The 16,502-nt window shown below is 41.9% G+C and overlaps 1 protein-coding gene across 1 annotated transcript in view; it reads right to left on the reverse strand.

The window, feature by feature from the left end:
* The window catches only part of COL4A3 (collagen type IV alpha 3 chain), a 135,408-nt gene that overhangs the window by 69,041 nt on the left and 49,865 nt on the right, over positions 1 to 16,502 (reverse strand). The window contains exon 2 of the mRNA XM_060623952.3: positions 939 to 995. Coding sequence (XP_060479935.3) covers positions 939 to 995 — 57 coding nt within the window. The remainder of the gene's footprint in view (positions 1 to 938; positions 996 to 16,502) is intronic.

Raw genomic sequence — 16,502 nt, forward strand, 5'->3', positions numbered from 1 at the left:
ATTCATTAGCATCCCGGAGGAAAGGGTTTTGTAAACAAAGAAAAAACTTTAGTTCTGCCTCTGTCTTAATTATCACAAATTGCAAGTTAATGGAGCGAATTAATGAGATTTCATGGCATTCTTTTTTTTCTTGAAGTCTGCAATGGAGCTACAGGTTTCCCCCCCGCTATCCGAAAGCACAGAGTTCCTACGAAACTTTTCTCAAACTGAAATGGTACAAAGCAAAGAGTATCCCCGCTTTCTAAAAGTTCGAATTACACCATTTCGCTTTTGTGAAAAACTTACATTAGTATGGTAATTTTTTTTCACAGAAGCAAAAATCCTCTTTGGAGATCTCTTGCTTAGCAGAAACAAAGGTCAAGGTCGGTCTTTCCTAAAAAACGAATTGGCGCCAGGCGAGCTTTCAGAAAGCGGGGGGCACCTGTACTTCCTCGTGCTGAATTTTGGCCTCAACCAGCGTGCTGCTGCAGGATTCGTTCACTAGGGGGCGCGCCTGCACCAGTGCTGCAGGACTCGAAGTCTGCGGATGTCAATGTCTGGGTCAAAGTGAGTGAACAGAGCTGTTTCCAGTTGTTCTTTCGTGTTTATCAACATGCAAATAGGGTTATACATATAGACGCATTCTTATAAATCTTTCTTTTTTGCTAACAGACCAAAAGAGTTAAACTGACGGTATTCACACCAGTTGTCTGAAATTTTCTTTTCTTTTTTTCCTTTTTCCTTTCCTTTCCCCTTTTCTTTCTTTCTTTCTTTCTTTCTTTCTTTCTTTCTTTCTTTCTTTCTTTCTTTCGGTTAATGTTTATATATGATTTCTTTAAAATTTGATTTGGGGAATGGAATAACACATTGTGGGTCTTTCTGCTATTAGGCAAAGAAGAGTGAATTCTTGGATGAGCTCTGCAGAGGAAAAAAAGCAATATTTAAGATTTTGTTTTTACCTTCTCTCCTTTGATCCCATCACAGAAGCACTGGCCTTTGTCTTTACAGACACAGCCCTAGGAAAAAGGGAAAAAAGAAAGAGTTTTGTTTAACAACAACTTAATAAATCCTGACTGACAGGGCAAAAGCGAAGATATTTTTCTGTTCTTTGAGCATTAAACACTATTCGTTAGGAGCCATGTGATACTGGGGCAACATTATCAACAGAAATAGAGTCGAAAAGTGAGACGTTGCATGTAGGAGAACTCTCGGGTGAGTGTACATCATTTTTATCAAATGTAGGAATTTTAAGCTATGCGAAATACAAAAGTCATCTATCCTTTTTTTCAGGATAATGTATCACTGAACCACATGAAATTGACATAATTGTAAGCAGAAAGTGGTCTAATGTTGGCAAATTTCTTAGGTTTAACATAATGTACATATATGCATATGCGTATACGAACTGGTCATATCTTCCATAGGTGACTCGAACGGTTTCTTTTCCTGAAATGATGTTCAAGACTGAGAAAAGGTGATCAGTATCCACCATGTGTCTTTAAGGGGAACAATCTAACTCACTAATGTTGGTATCAAAGTGTTCTTACTTTAAAACAAAACCAAAAATTTAGCTGGGAGCTTGGGACCTCTTATCCTGTCTAAGCAGTCATCGGGACACAGTTTAAAACCTACGCACCTGCCAACTCTAATAAAGGTCAATTTTTAAAAATTTCTCTGCCAGCAGAGGAACAAAAAAGTAGTTTAGAATACTGGATTTGCAATGTGTTTTGATACATGTTCTATGTTTATATATTTATCTTTTTAAGTTTTTTTTTTCCTTTGGGTTAATATTAACTGAGAACTAGTTTGCTTTCCACAGGAAAAGGATATTAATCAACGGCAAAAGGCAGGGCAAGTCTAGGGCATGTGCTGGCTGGTTGGTAGGAAAAATAAAAGAGAGATCGCCTCAGATATTTCCAAAGTGGAAGATCCTATTTATGCAATTAAAATAAGATACACAAGCGAAAACATCCTCAGTTAAATATATTTCCTGAGACTAGGGCAGTAGGCTATGTTGCCCTTCAAGGAAAGGAAGTGTATAGTAATTTTCAGATGCCACATTTATATGCCTCACAATTTATATGAATGGAGAGTGACTGATTGAAAAGGAAAATCTATATTCTCCCCAAGGGTTGGATATTTGGTATTTTTTAGAAGGCTGCATTTTTCTGACTTTCTTCCCAGATGTTTGGGGTCAAGTCATACCTTGACTTAATTGTTCAATCTTGTCTTTCTAGATTTTTAAGCTTTTATGCTCATTTCAGTCACATACTTAAGCACACTCCATGAAAGCAATAGTTCCAAAGTGTGGATCCCCAGACCAGCAGCATCCGCATCACCTGTGAACTTTTCAGAAATGCACATTATTGGCCCCACCCCAGACCCGCTGAATCAGAAACCCTGGGGGTGCGTCTCACTATTCTGTTTTAATAAACTCTCGATTCTGATACCACAGCTCTAAATTAGCATCTAAAATCTGAGTCTGCAAGATAGAGCTCATTCTCTGTTTCTGAACACTAGATCATGTGAGACACGAATTTGCACATCTGTTTTTTCGTTTGCCATGTCTTTCTTCCTGTCATTCCAAGCAAGTAGCCAGGATTTGGTGTCCCTTACTTCAGGGATGCTTTTGTCACTTGGGTGAAAGCAAAAGCTTCCTGAAGACAAGAGTCCTTCTGGCTTTTGTTTCTGTTTTAAATACCTGCTGACAGTTGGTCCCAAGAGTGGAGGGTCACGCAAGCAGCTCCCACACAGCCTCTGGAGGGGGCAGCAGGGTCTCAGAAAGGAGTCCGAGTCCCACATCCAAGGAGAGCACCAGGCATTGGGCAAGAAAGCTCAACCCTCCCAAGGACTCAATGCTCTATTTCAAATGGTGATGGCAGGCCACTGTTTTCCAATGGACATTGAGCATCTCTGATTCTTCTGCCTCCCAGACACAACACAGCACGTTCTGAGAATCTCTGAACCACAGGTAATCCTCTAACCTCTGAGAAGGTGCATGGAAGCCATGAGATAGGCCTAATTTTATTTCTCAAAGTAAAAGCCATATTTGCCATACATTACTGGAAACCTGTCAATGTCAGTTTGAACAAATAAGTGTTTGCCGAACTCCCTCAAATGCAATCAGGGCCTCCTTCTTGTTTGCTCCCATGGACCACTTGTAGTTACATGTTTAATGTATATTTCCCCTAATGCCCCTAGGCCCTAAGAGGGAAGGAATTAGAGTCTTCTTCACGTTAGTAGCTGTGGTGTTTAATAAATCCTGGACATATGCTTGTGGACTAATTGAATGGGTCAATGGGTAGATGGAAAACTGGTAATTTGTATCCTATCTGGACCTGGAATTTCAAGATATTTGAATCATATGACTATTGTCACGCTGCCATGACTAAGACATTTTCTCTGCGCATGAATTAGGCAAAACTATGGTTGAAGTGGCAAAAAAATGAAATAGAAGGTTTGGCTATTTTACTACATGTTAAAATTAACAAAGGCTAATTAGTTGTCAGTTGCTTGGACTTAAAAATATTTTTTAAAAATTTAAAACCCTGGGAAGAATCAAAAAATAGTGCAATGAACCCTTATGTATCTTCTCATCTAGGTGTGGCAACTGTTACCATCTCTCTCTCTCTCTCTCTCTCTCTCTCTCTCCCTCCCTCCCTCACACACTCACATGCACACATGCTCTTTTTGCCAAACCATTCAAAAGTAGACTACAGGCACCATGATACCTCGCCACTAATGTTTCTGCGTGCAACTCCCCTAAACAAGAGTATGTTCTTATCCAGTTGAAACATCATTCCTGAACCTACAAAATCAAGACTAATGCAGTAACTTCAGGCTACTAGTTTTAAAGTTAGACCTTATACACGATTCTTGATGACCATTAGAAAATGGGAAGCTGTTTAATTTGTAGCAAATCTTTCATTTCATACCATAGATTTGGTCTCGATCAATACTTTTACCTATAACCAATACATGAAGTCGTATCCCAACCAGTGACTGTCACAGTTCTAAGAAAGAATGCTTAGGACTCACACGGGTGGTATTATTCAGGGGTTGGGTGTGGAGCTCTCTGTGTCTGACCATACTGTTCCTTTGAGTTCCCTCTTGCCTGGGGTCTGGCTTCTTATCATCACCCATAGTGACTCTGCTCCCCTTTTCTGATCATCAAAACCACAGTTCCTGAGTTTTTACATGATTATCCTTCAGTTTGGATCTTGAAACATTGGGGGCAACATATTTAGCTTTTGTTTGCATTTGGTTTCATTGTCTTTACATTAGGGTAAAAGCCCTGTTTGATGGTTCAAAAACATCTGGTTAACTGAAAAAGTTAGTTAAAGGGAGAAAGCAGAAACAAATGAACAAACAGGTCCATGAACATGTTAGACATTTTATAACTTACAACATATACGTCTATACCAATTCTTCAGTCTTATAAAAGAGGGTCCAGGTCTTTTCCTTGGGAATGGGTCTGCTGTTGGAATTCTGTGACGTCATTCTTGCTAAGTCACACCCATAATGCACCACTGACAATGTCAACTTTTGCTTTCTTTGAAACAGACCAATTGCTGAAAGATGCTTATGGAGCAATCTGAGTAGAGTTCTTCTAGATATCAAACGAGGTTCTTCTCTAACTTCTTAAATGTTTTCTCAGCCACACTTAATTGGATAGCACTTTTTCTATCATCTGATTAAACCTTTCAACCTAGTTGTCACAACAATCCAAGTGTTATGCATTTGTATTTAACCAATTTGGCATTTAATATTTCATGAAATTCCTTTGTTATAATAATATGTACAACTGGCAGAAACCACTAACTCTTGGCAATCATAAAACTCCACCAATGGAATAAGCATATGGAATAGCATATAAGCATATGCTAGTGTGAGGGAGAAGCCTAAGGGATGGGTCTCAGGTGGGCAGTGCCAGTGGGCATCGACTGGTCTGTTATGGAGCAGGCATGGAGAGTTCTGGTCAGTCCAGGAGTCACTCAAAAGCAGAGTCATTGAGAGAGGATCTACTATACTCTCTATTCATCCATCATGTCACCCACATGCAGGTGGTCATTACTGTTGCCAAGACTCCAGAGCCAGGTCCAGGGCTATTTCTATGCCTGGGTTAGCAGAGATGTTCCCAAACTGTTCCAGCTTTAATTTGCAGTTAAAGTGGCAAGGCATGGCCTGCCTATATATCTGCAAAATTGGACTGACTAGGACTTCAGAGAATGTGACAATTTTGCTGACATGTGGATGCTCCACCTGATTAAATAAGCTCAAAATTGTAGTCAGGGCCACTCTCTGGCAGCTGTTCAACTGCTGCTTTAGAAGCAAGTACTGCCCGTGTGATACAGTGGAGAGCCCTGGACAGGGCCATGGAAATTAGGCACTTCGCTTTCTGGAGGACAATGACAGTAACCCCAGACTCAAGAGAGTCATTTCTCTTTTTCAGAATCTTTTTTTTTTAATGTTTATTTATTTTTGAGAAAGAGAGAGACAGAGAGACAGAGACAGACAGAGCATGAGTGGGGGAGGAACAGAGAGAGAGAGAGAGAGAGGGAATCTGAAGCAGGCTCCAGGCTCTGAGCTGTCAGCACAGAGCCCGACGCAGGGCTTGAACTCTCAAACCGTGAGATCATGACCCGAGCTGAAGTCAGATGCTTAACTGACTGAGCCACCCAGGAGCCCCAAGAGAGTCATTTCTCTTAATTAAACTGTTTTTCCTCAATTAATTTTTAAATTTGCAAATGTATTTGAATAATTCAAATAGATTATTTAGCTAAAAGATAGAGGGGCTATATTTTCATTTTCGTTGAGTTTGATCCACTTTTTTGGACTCACCTTTGAAACACCATGGAATGTTGTTCCATGGTAGAATAGAATATGACCCATTACTTTCTATTCAAATGCTGTATCACTTAAAAACAAGAGTGGCCAAATGCTACTAACCATTAAGAAAGCATAACTGATGGATATTTCTTAAGTAACATCTTTATGATTTTTCCTCTTCCAATAGTCAAGTACCTCTTAGTTTCCATATACCTTAATCAAGTAAGAAATCATTTCTCATGACTGGAAAGCTCTTAGTAAGTATTTTATGGGTTTTCTCACCCTGCTAACCATTAACACATCAGGAAGTGATCCAAGATTACATGACAGCTCAGCGCTTTTGCCTATTAAATAGTTAAACTTGTGAGAATAATTCATATAAAGGTCACATGCATTTTTTACAACCTCACTTAAGAGGCAAAATAAACTTCGATAGTAGAGAAACTTAAAAGGTTTAGAAGTCCAGAAATCACAGTTCTTAGGCCAGATCTATATAGGATCTATTCCTAGATTTGCCAGCGATGAACTGGAGCTTTGGACGAATCACTTAATCCTTCCAAGTTACCTCTTTGAAGATGGAAGACATTAACATCTATCCTGCAGTGTTTTTGTGAGGACGATTTGAGATGCTGTCAATATGGAGCTTGCAGAATGCCCTGTACTCAGTAAAAGACTCAGTCAAAGGGGGACCCCTCTCTTTCTCCTTCTCCTTTCTTGCTGCAATACTCTAGGCCAAAGGACACACACGCTATTGTCTGATCCTTCCTACCATCATCCCGTCTAGCCGCCATCTTGTCTGACATTTCCTCCCGAAGTTGTTTGTCCAATGCCAAAGAATTGGTCCCGATTCCAACAGCAAGAGTAAGAGAGATTGAAAAGCCAACTGTTGTTAAGCTGCAAATGAATTAAGTAGTATTTGTTACTAGTACTCTCAGAATATACCGAATATATCAGTTGACATCATTTGTCCATGAGCGCAGATATAATTTATTTTACTTGTTTAGTAAAATATTGGTTGGAAACCCCAATGGTACTTGATGCTTCTACATGAAAGGTGCCAAGTCAAGTGTATTATACAAAGGCAGCAGGCACTTCCTGGAAGGCTGATCTCAGCTGCTCTCACACTCTTCTTTTTGTCTCAGCTCCTGTCCTGCCCTTGGATCACCCATGGATCGCCCGCACATTGCCTTCTCTTCCTGGCAATGTGGCAGAAGGATTAAGGGCACTGGTTCGAGGACACACTTCCTGAGTCTACATCCCAGCTCTGCCAAGTCACTCGTATAGTTTTAGGGGATCTCTAGTGCCTCAGTTTCCACATCTGTAAAATGGGGTCAAATGGGTGAATATCGGTAAAGCACTTGGATGAGTATGTGGCATGCTTACTGAAGGCTGTGAAGGAAACCAGAATGTGTCAGCCCAAATATGCCTCTATGACATAAAAAATTACTTTGAATTGTAAGCAATTAAAAAGCAGTGAGTGCAGAGAAGGCTCCCCCTTTCCTGTGCAAAGGCAAGAAATAAACTCTCATTTGACTGGAGATGAACTCTTTCTGGTCCAGAGGCAGCACCAGAGGAATCTGAAAATAAACCTTATCCTCCTAGTTATTCCTGCACCATTTACTAGCTGTCACCAAAACCCCTTTGTCTTGTTAATTCTTCACAAATTTACTACTTCTTTGTCTAAAAGGTATAAAAGCTTCCTGCTCTGTTCACTTCTTTGGTTCTTCACTCCCTTGTGAGGGCTCCCATGCACATGTAAAATTTTAATGAAATGTGTGTGATTTTCTCCTGTTAATCTGTCTTTGTCAGTTTAATTTTTAGACCCAGCCAGGGGCCCTAAGAGGTTCAAGGAGAAGGGGTGCCTGAGGGGCTCAGTTGGTTAGGCGTCCGACTTTGGCTCAAGCCATGATCTCACTGCTTGTGAGTTTGAGCCCCACATCGGACTCTGTGCCGACAGCTCGGAGCCCGGAGCCTGCTTCGGATTCTGTGTCTGTCTCTCTCTGCCCCTCTTCTGCTCGCATTCTGTCTCTGTCTCACTCAAAAATAAACATTAAAAAAAAAACTAAAAAAATAAAAGAGGGTCAAGGAGAACTTTTTCCACCCCTACAGCTCTTACTCGGGCTATCAACGGTGTGGGCAATTACTAATTTATTAATTTAATACTGCTACTTAAATGCCCATGCGTTGAGGGCTTACTATGCTTTCCAGACTGCAAGTAGAGACGATGTCTCACAATTCCTTCTATCTCCCCAGCGCTGGCAGGCGGCAGACATTTATGAACTCCTTTTACTCTTAAAACAAATAAAGACAGTAACTATGCACATGCATTTGTATTAGTCATTAACAGGCCGGGAGATAATTTCCAAATAATCTTGGGTGTTGCCTCTCTCTACCCTTAAAACCCCGTATGCCCATCGTACGTGCATTCCCGTGGAACACAAGTGGCCTTCCCTGCCTGCCCCCCAACCCCCGCCCCCAGCCTCGCCTCCCCCACGCCCAGCCCAGCCCGGTTTAGTGTAAGGGGAAGTTGGCAACGGTCAAAGCTGGTTAACACTCTACTGAGCAGGTCTGTTGATTCTGCATTATGATTATTGATCCTTTGCCCAGACAATGGCCTGAGGCGAACGTTTTTGTGCGTGAAAAGAGCTGACCAAGTGTGGCTGACTGGGCCAGACAGGCTCCATGAGCTGGGCTTTGCAGGGCCCCTCCGTCCCGCGTCTGCCTCAAGCAACGGACCATGAGCCTTGGCAGTGTGCCCTCCAGTGAAGGAGAAAGACGCCCGTGCCCCGCTCTCTCGGTGGCCCCTTCTTCCCCACCCAGGAGCCGCTGCCACCACACTTGGGTGTCACAGAAGTCTCACTGGAGCTGCCACTTGCTATCTTTCAACCCCTGTCCGGAGACACATCACTAGTCTAGACATCTAAATCAGCCACCCGTTTCTGATTTTTCTGGACGGCAGCGGGCAGGCAGATTGCTGGCTCTGACAAAGAAAGTGGCAGTCAGAGGTCTCTGGTACACTGGGGAACGAGTCCAGTAAGAAAGTTGCGTCCACCTCGTGTAAGGCAGTGAGTGGGATTCCCACCTCTCGTCATTAACTCCAGGTATTTTTCTTTTTGCTTGCCCTAAAAGGTGTCGAATCCAGTAGGACTAAGAGGCCTTCGCCACTGACGGGAGATTAATGGACTCTGAAGGGTCGCATGATAAGGATGCTGGAGAGGAAATGAACTTTGATCAGTCCTATAATGATTTCAGTAGTTAACGTGTTTTGAGCAGTGTTTTGAGCAGATGGCACTGCTCAGGCTCTTTGCCTCGTGAATGACCTCATTTACATCTGGTAACAATTCTGTGAGGTGGGTCCTAGTATTAGCACCCCCCCCCCCTTTTAGCGAAGAAAACTGGGCTGTCAGAAGCGACAGGTAGTTACGAATGGAGCTGGGGGGATCTGCATCCAGGTTTGACCCAGAGCCATATTCTCAACCATTATGCTATATTTAATGATCAGCTGGCTTTTTGGGCCACTGAGGCGTTGGCAGAGGGACTCAGATGTATCTCTTCCCCTCACCCTGCCGCTGTGCCCCCAACGATGGGATGTAAAATCCCAATGACAAACATAACATGGTACTTCATGAAATTTGCAGTATAAATCAGGAACTGGCACACTGCACTCCACAGGCCAAATCCAGCCAGCTGTCTGTTTCTATACTGCTTCTGAGCTAAGAATGGTTTTTATATTTTCTTTTTTTTAATTTTCAGTTAAAAAAAAATAAAAAGAAAAATAATCTTTTGTAACGTGAAAATTATATGAACTTCAAATTTCAGTGTCTATAAACAAAGTTTTATATTTTGTTAATAAAAACTCTTGTATGTGTTTGGGGCGCCTGGGTGGCTCAGTCGGTTAAGTGTCTGACTTCGGCTCAGGTCATGATTTCGCAGTTCGTGAGTTCGAGCCCCATATCGGGCTCTGTGCTGACAGCTCAGAGCCTGGAGCCCGCTTCGGATTCTGTGTCTCCTTCTCTCTCTGCCCCTCCCCCACTTGCACTCTGTCTCTCTGTCTCTCAAAAATACATAAACATTAAAAAAAATTTTTTTTAATAAAAAAAATAAACATACTTGTATGTGTTTTCTCCCTTGTTCTACAGGCATCTGCATAGTATCCTTAATGTTGCCTCTTAGCCCACAAAGCCTAAAATAGTTGCTAACTGACCCTTTGCAGAGAAAGATTGTTAAACCCTGGTGTAATTTATCTTAACTACATTTTTTTCTGTGACCATATAAAAGTTAGAGTAAAAAATTAAGAATGAAATGGAAGAAGGGAGTGGCTCAGTCGGTTAAGAATTCAGCTTCAGCTTTTGTCATGATCTCGTGGTTCATGAGTTCGAGCCCCACGTAGGGCTCTGTGCTGATGGCTCAGAGCCTGGAGCCTGCTTTGGATTCTCTGTCTCCCTCTCTCTCTGCCCCTCCCCATTCATGCTGTGTCTCTCTCTCTCAAAAATAAATAAACATTAAAAATTTTTTTTAGTAAAAAAAATAGAAACGGAAGAAGAGATCAGTTCTGAGCCCCATTGAGAGACAGGCTCTGGCAGCTGAGAACAGCAGACGGGAGTCTCTTCCCCCTTCCCTCCCTTCTTTGCTTCCCCTTCCGGCCACCACACTTTAGTCCAAGGGTTGGTTGTAAGGCAGGAGAGCATAAGTAATGCAATTTGGGGGTTGGAAGAATCCAGAAGATCATCTAATCCAGAAGTTCCTTATATTTGGACTTCACAGAGCAGGAAAAAAAAAATTAATGGAGACCGACATCAGATTGTCTTATTCATAATTTGCTATGTAAGCATGACAACTACCTTCGGTAGCCGTGCCTGAGCCAACAGTAAATAGAAAACATCATTCCATTAGAAAACAACAAATTAAAATGCTGTAAAGGAGGGAAGTAAATGCTCACAGAATACAAGATGGTCCTTTACTTTTTGTTTTTTAATGTTTATTTAAACACTGAGAGAGAGAGACAGACAGAGACAGAGTCTGAGCTGGGGAGGGGCAGAGAGTGAGGGAGACACAGAATCCGAAGCAGGCTCCAGGCTCTGAGCTGTCAGCACAGAGCCTGGCACGGGGCTCGAACTCACAAACCGTGAGCTCATGACCTGAGCCGAAGTGGGACGCTTAACCCACTGAGCCACCCAGAGGCGCCCCACAAGGTGCTCCTTTAAAGTCAAAGTAAGTGACATTTACTTCGTAAACAGTATCCACACTGTTCTTATGTTTCTCATTTACTTGGTCTGGTGAAAGTCTACACTGTCCAACACAGGCACGACTTTGGAAGCCCTAGCCTCGTCACAGCTGTCTCCTCTCTTTCACCCACCTGTCTTCTGGTCAGCCACTATCTGCTCAGAGACCCACCGCTGCCTGGTTGTCTCTCTGAGGGCATCAGCAAGCTAATCTCACACAGTGTACTGCATGCTAATTAATTAATTTTTTATATGCCTTGTAACTAACACATTTTTTTTTACCAATAAATGTCTCTTCACACACACACACACGCACACACGCACACACACACATCTCTCCCATAAATGCCACAACTGGTAGAAAATTCAAACTCCAGACCGAGAGGTGAGACACATGTTGGGGCAGATGGGGCCCCTCAGTGCGCATGCCTGGTTTCCCATGTAGGCCACGTCTTCCAGAAAGTATCTTTGATGCTATTATTGGTTTAAAAGAGTAGCTTGCGTATGCAACTCGCCTCCTCCTTTTTTGTTTGACGATCGGGGAAAAGGCACAGTCGAACACGGCAGGTCTGAGTTCTTGCTCATCTCTCCAGGGATGCTACCTCTGAGGGGAGACAGTCTCCCTGGAGAAGCCGCCCTTAGCTCTTGTCTGTGTGGAGGATGATCATGTGCCTTTCAGTACTTCCACAAGCTGTCACCTGGCTCATTATACCAACTGTTGATAGCAAATCTAAAGTGAATTTAAAAGTTTTGCGTTTTTCAGCTTTGGGTTCTGGGAAAGTTGCTAGAAGTTTTGGGTTTTTTTTAAAGGGTATTTATTTTTGAGAGAGAGAGGGAGAGAGAGAGCATGGGGGAGAGGCAGAGGGAGAGGAGAGAGAATCCCAACCAGGCTTCACATTGTCAGCATGGAGCCTGATCTGGGACTTGAAGTTATCATAAACCATGAGATGGCAACCTGAGCCGAAATCAAGAGTCCGACGCTTAACCAACTAAGCTACCTAGGTGCCCCAATTAGAAGTTTTTAGACACTTTGCACTTAATCGCATAAATACCAGACATTTCAAGGAAATATTCATTTTCTATCTGTGAAATCTAAAAGGAACCTAAAAGAAACATAACAAGCTGAAAGTCACCCACCCATAAGACTAGGCCAGTTTTCCAAATGGAAGCCTTCTTTGGATTCTCAGTAAGACTGTGATGTGACACTATCTGAAAGTATGGACACTACTTGGGTAGCAATATTATTCTGAATAATAAGGAGAAAAACAGGCTCACTTGTGTATGTAAAAGTTAATCCAGGAAGATAGTTGTTTAAATACTTTCATATGTGTCTTCTTGTGTGTGTGTGTGTGTGTGTGTGTGTGTGTGTGAAAAACCAGAATAAAATGATGGATAAAGAACAAAAAATAGTAACAACCCACCAGATAAGAAAAACAGGTGAAAAGACCAAAACTGATGAAATTGTCAATTGTTGGAAGCTGGATAGCCCGGGAAAGCTTTGAGTCAACTGGACCAGTACATTTGTAAATACTCTGGCACATATCCTCTGTTCCCATAAAAGATAAGACACAAAAGCAGAAAATAAAAAGGACAAATTCAAAAACAAGATAAATGTTTCTGGTGATCAAAATGCAATGGAAACACAAAGCAGTGGGACGGACTGATGCGTTAGAGGCTGGACTGAGTCTAGAAGCCAACTGTGGTGCTTTGGGGTTTGGCTCCTATGCATAGCAGGGAGCATTAGCCAAGAAACACCATCTTAACACGATTTGGATTGGGGTCATGAAGGAGTCCCAAACGGGGCCATTCCAAAGGGTGGGCACACACAGAGGAGAAAGAAAAAAGAAAAGACAAAAATTGGAATAGAGAGCTATGGTAGCCAGTTTCCAAGATGGCCCCCGGTGATCTCTCCTCCTGGCATTCAGGTTCTTTTGTAGTCCCCTCCCATAGTGAACCAGAGTTGGTCTGTACGACCAAGAGAATAGGACAAGTGTGATGCACGTCACTTCTGAGACTAAGTCATAAGATGACATTGTGATATCTGCTCTGTCTTGGGTTAATTGCTTTGAGGGAAGCCAGCTGCCATGTCAAGTCAAGGAGTCTTATGAAGAGGCCCATGTATTGAGGAACTGAGGTCTCTGGCAACAATCCTGTGAATGAGCTTTCTTGCAAGCCAGTCTTCCAACTCTGTCAAGACTTAGATGACTATTGCCCCAGCCTACAGCTTCTGAACCCAGTGAGGGACCTTGAGACAGCACCACCCAACTAAGCTGCTCCCAGACTCCTGACCTTCAAAAACACGTATGAGGTGACAAATGCTTGCTGTTTTCAAGTGAATCATTAGGGGATAATATGTTAGGCAGTAATAAAGAATACAGGAGTCCAACTGAAAAGTTTGGTGGAAATGATAAAAGAGAAATTCAGAAATTTTCCCAAAAAATAGGACAAAAGGAAAAGTGAACAAGAAGAAAACAAGCTCACAAGTTTTGAGGGTCAATCCAGGATGTCCAGTATCTTACCAAATGGCAGTTTCAAAAAGACCAAAGAGAGAACGTTGGAGGAAATGATCAAAGAAATAATATAAGAGACAATTTTTTTAAGTGAAGAAAATAAATATTTAAATTGATAAGACCCACCAAATGTCCCCCTCTTACAAACACACCCATCGGAGGCACATTATCAAAACATTCCAGAACACTGGGGACAATGAGATTCTAAAAGGAAACAAGAAGAAGCAACACTCACAAAAGTATCGGAATCAAAATGGCATTGGGAAAAAAATGGCATCGGATGTGTCAACAGTAATACCACAAGGGAGATGTGCATGTAGGCCTTCAGAATTCTGGGGGAAACTAATTTTCAACCTAGACTTTTATACTCACCAAATGATACATTAAGTTTGAGGAGACACAGATTATTTTCAGATATGTAACGAAGTGAAAATTTTACCCTACAGGCATACTTTCATGGTTAGCTACTGGAGGATGTGTTCCACCAAAGGGAAAAAAAAAAAAAAAAAAAAGGAATTAGGTCAAGAAAGGGAAAGACCTGGGATCTATGAGAGAGGATCTAACTTGGATTGATTGTCTCAGGATGACCATGGTATAAATAAATAAATTGGAGCCAGAGGTGGCAGCCCTTGGGGGAACACCAAGAAAACTGTCTGACAAGTGTGACAGTAGAACATTTAAAAACTTCAGGAAAAACAAAAGTTTGTCCAAGAAAGTTGCAAACATGAAAAGCAGTGGCTTCGCAATGAAAAAAATTTCTGAAATCCTATACTACTGATTTAGCCAGAAGGTTTGACATAAGCATATTGGGAAGATTTGACGAAGGAGGGTTGTAGGTCACAGATAGGTCCTCACCTACTGGGCTGCAAGTCAATAGACAGTGTTAAAATAAATCTAAAAGCCGGTTTTTCAGAATTATGGAGATAAATAAGTGGAAGAAATAGCTGGAAGGTTCAAAAGTAGTTGCCTTGGGGCGCCTGGGTGGCTCAGTCAGTTATGCGTCTCACTTGGGCTCAGGTCATGATCTTGCGGTCTGTGGGTTCGAGCCCCGCATTGGGCTCTGTGCTGAGACTCAGAGCCTGGATCCTGCTTCAGATTCTGTATCTCCCTCGCTCTCTGCCCCTCCCCCCACTCTTCCTCAAAAATAAATAAACATTAAAAATTTTTTTAAAGTAGTTGCCTCTTTGGAGGAGAACTTGGGAGAAGGTAGGCTGGAGGGGGACTTTGTTTTTGTTCCAAGTCTTGAATATTACAAGTTTTTTATTATTATTATCATCTACTATCTGTATTTTTTTTTTTACTTTACTAAAAATTAACAATAGAAAAGAAAGTTCATCTCAAAACCAGAAAAATTTCCTGTTAACTTTACATTTAAATTTATTGTCTTCTCAACCTAAAAAGCATTCTAAGTTCATCTTAAGTGATGTTTTTCTCCAATTTGGAAAATCACCAATCTAGCTCTGACTTCCTGGTAGAAAAAAATACAGTAAGAATAAACATAGGAAAATTTTTAAAAAGATTCAGATATTTGATGAAGAAACCTTTGGCTGACAATTCTCTGCCTATGAAGGTCAATCCTGGAGGTTGTCTGACCTCCCATGTGCTAGTGGTGGGGGAGGGGGACAGACACTCTCTGTTATTCTAAATCCTAGACTATGAAGACCGCAAGAGGCCTTAGGTTTCATCTGTCCAATACTGAGTTCAAGGTTGGTCCAGATTTTATTTGCAGCCCAGAATTTCTCCTTTTCACTTGGGCAGAGGAGCTGACTCCATTTGGGGGAGACTTACAAGCAGGGAGGCCATCATACTTGCTAGTTCATTTGCCCATGGCTGGGGCTGGGTTGGAGAGGTGGGGCTTTGTTCCAGGTGTGCTCCCCTTAGAGAAGACTAACTCTTCATGGTTGAATTGGGCTGGGCTCGATTCCTGGCTCGCGTCGGCCACTTTTGTGAAAATGTTTTCTTCCTAAAAGTGGAGGACAGTGAAGGCTGTCCAGTTAACCCTTTGACTGGGGCAGGACATAAGCCAACAAATCACATATAGAACTCTCTATAAAGGATAAGGAGAGAATCTGGTATCCTGAATTTGCTTTTCAAAATAAACTATAGAAATGTTTGGAATGTTTTTGTTGCATTTGTTGTGATTAATGTGTTTCTTTGATAGCACCAGTTCAAATCAAATTGTGATAAAAAAAGAATCTCTCTGTTTAGTTTCATGGTATTCCAATGGAAAGTTAGGATTGTGGTTCTCAACTTTTAGTGTACATAAATTACCTGGATCCCTTAGCAGTCTGGATTTTTCCAGAATCCCAAGCCTAGAGAATAGTTCTGAGTGCCTGGAATCTGCATTTAAAACAAACAGCCCAGGAGATTGGTTTACAGGGGTTCCCCAGACCACACTTTGAGAATCTCCTTTACATCTTGAGCCTTAAACAGCGCATGTTTTCACTCATATGTGGAGTTTGAGAAACTTAACAGAAGACCGTGGGGGAAGGGAAGAGGAAAAAAATAGTTTCAAGGAGAGATGGAGGTAAACCATAAGAGACTCTTCAATACAGAGAACAAACGGAGGGTTGATGGGGATGGATGGGGGAGAGGGGCAAATGGGGGGTGGGCATTGAGGAGGGCACTTGTTGGGATGAGCACTGGGGGTTGTATGTAAGCAATGAATCATGGGGATCTACTCCCGAGGCCAATGGCACACTGTATACACTGTATGTTAGCCAACTTGACAATAACAATGTTGTCAAAAAAAAAAAAAGAAACTGACACTCATCTGGAAAACTATTACACTGATTTCTGTGGTATTTATGGAATAAAACAGTATTTAGTTTTAAAAATAGAGGTGAGGATTAATTATCCGCCATAAGTAAATTTCCCAATTGTATTATGTCACTTCCTTGATTAAAATTGTTTGTTCATTCCTCACGGCCGGCAGTGCTGAGTCCAAACTCATCAGCATGAC

The sequence above is a fragment of the Panthera onca genome, chromosome C1 (genome assembly GCF_046562875.1).
Source record: "Panthera onca isolate mPanOnc1 chromosome C1, mPanOnc1 haplotype 2, whole genome shotgun sequence".
In the NCBI taxonomy this organism is placed as follows: domain Eukaryota; kingdom Metazoa; phylum Chordata; class Mammalia; order Carnivora; family Felidae; genus Panthera; species Panthera onca.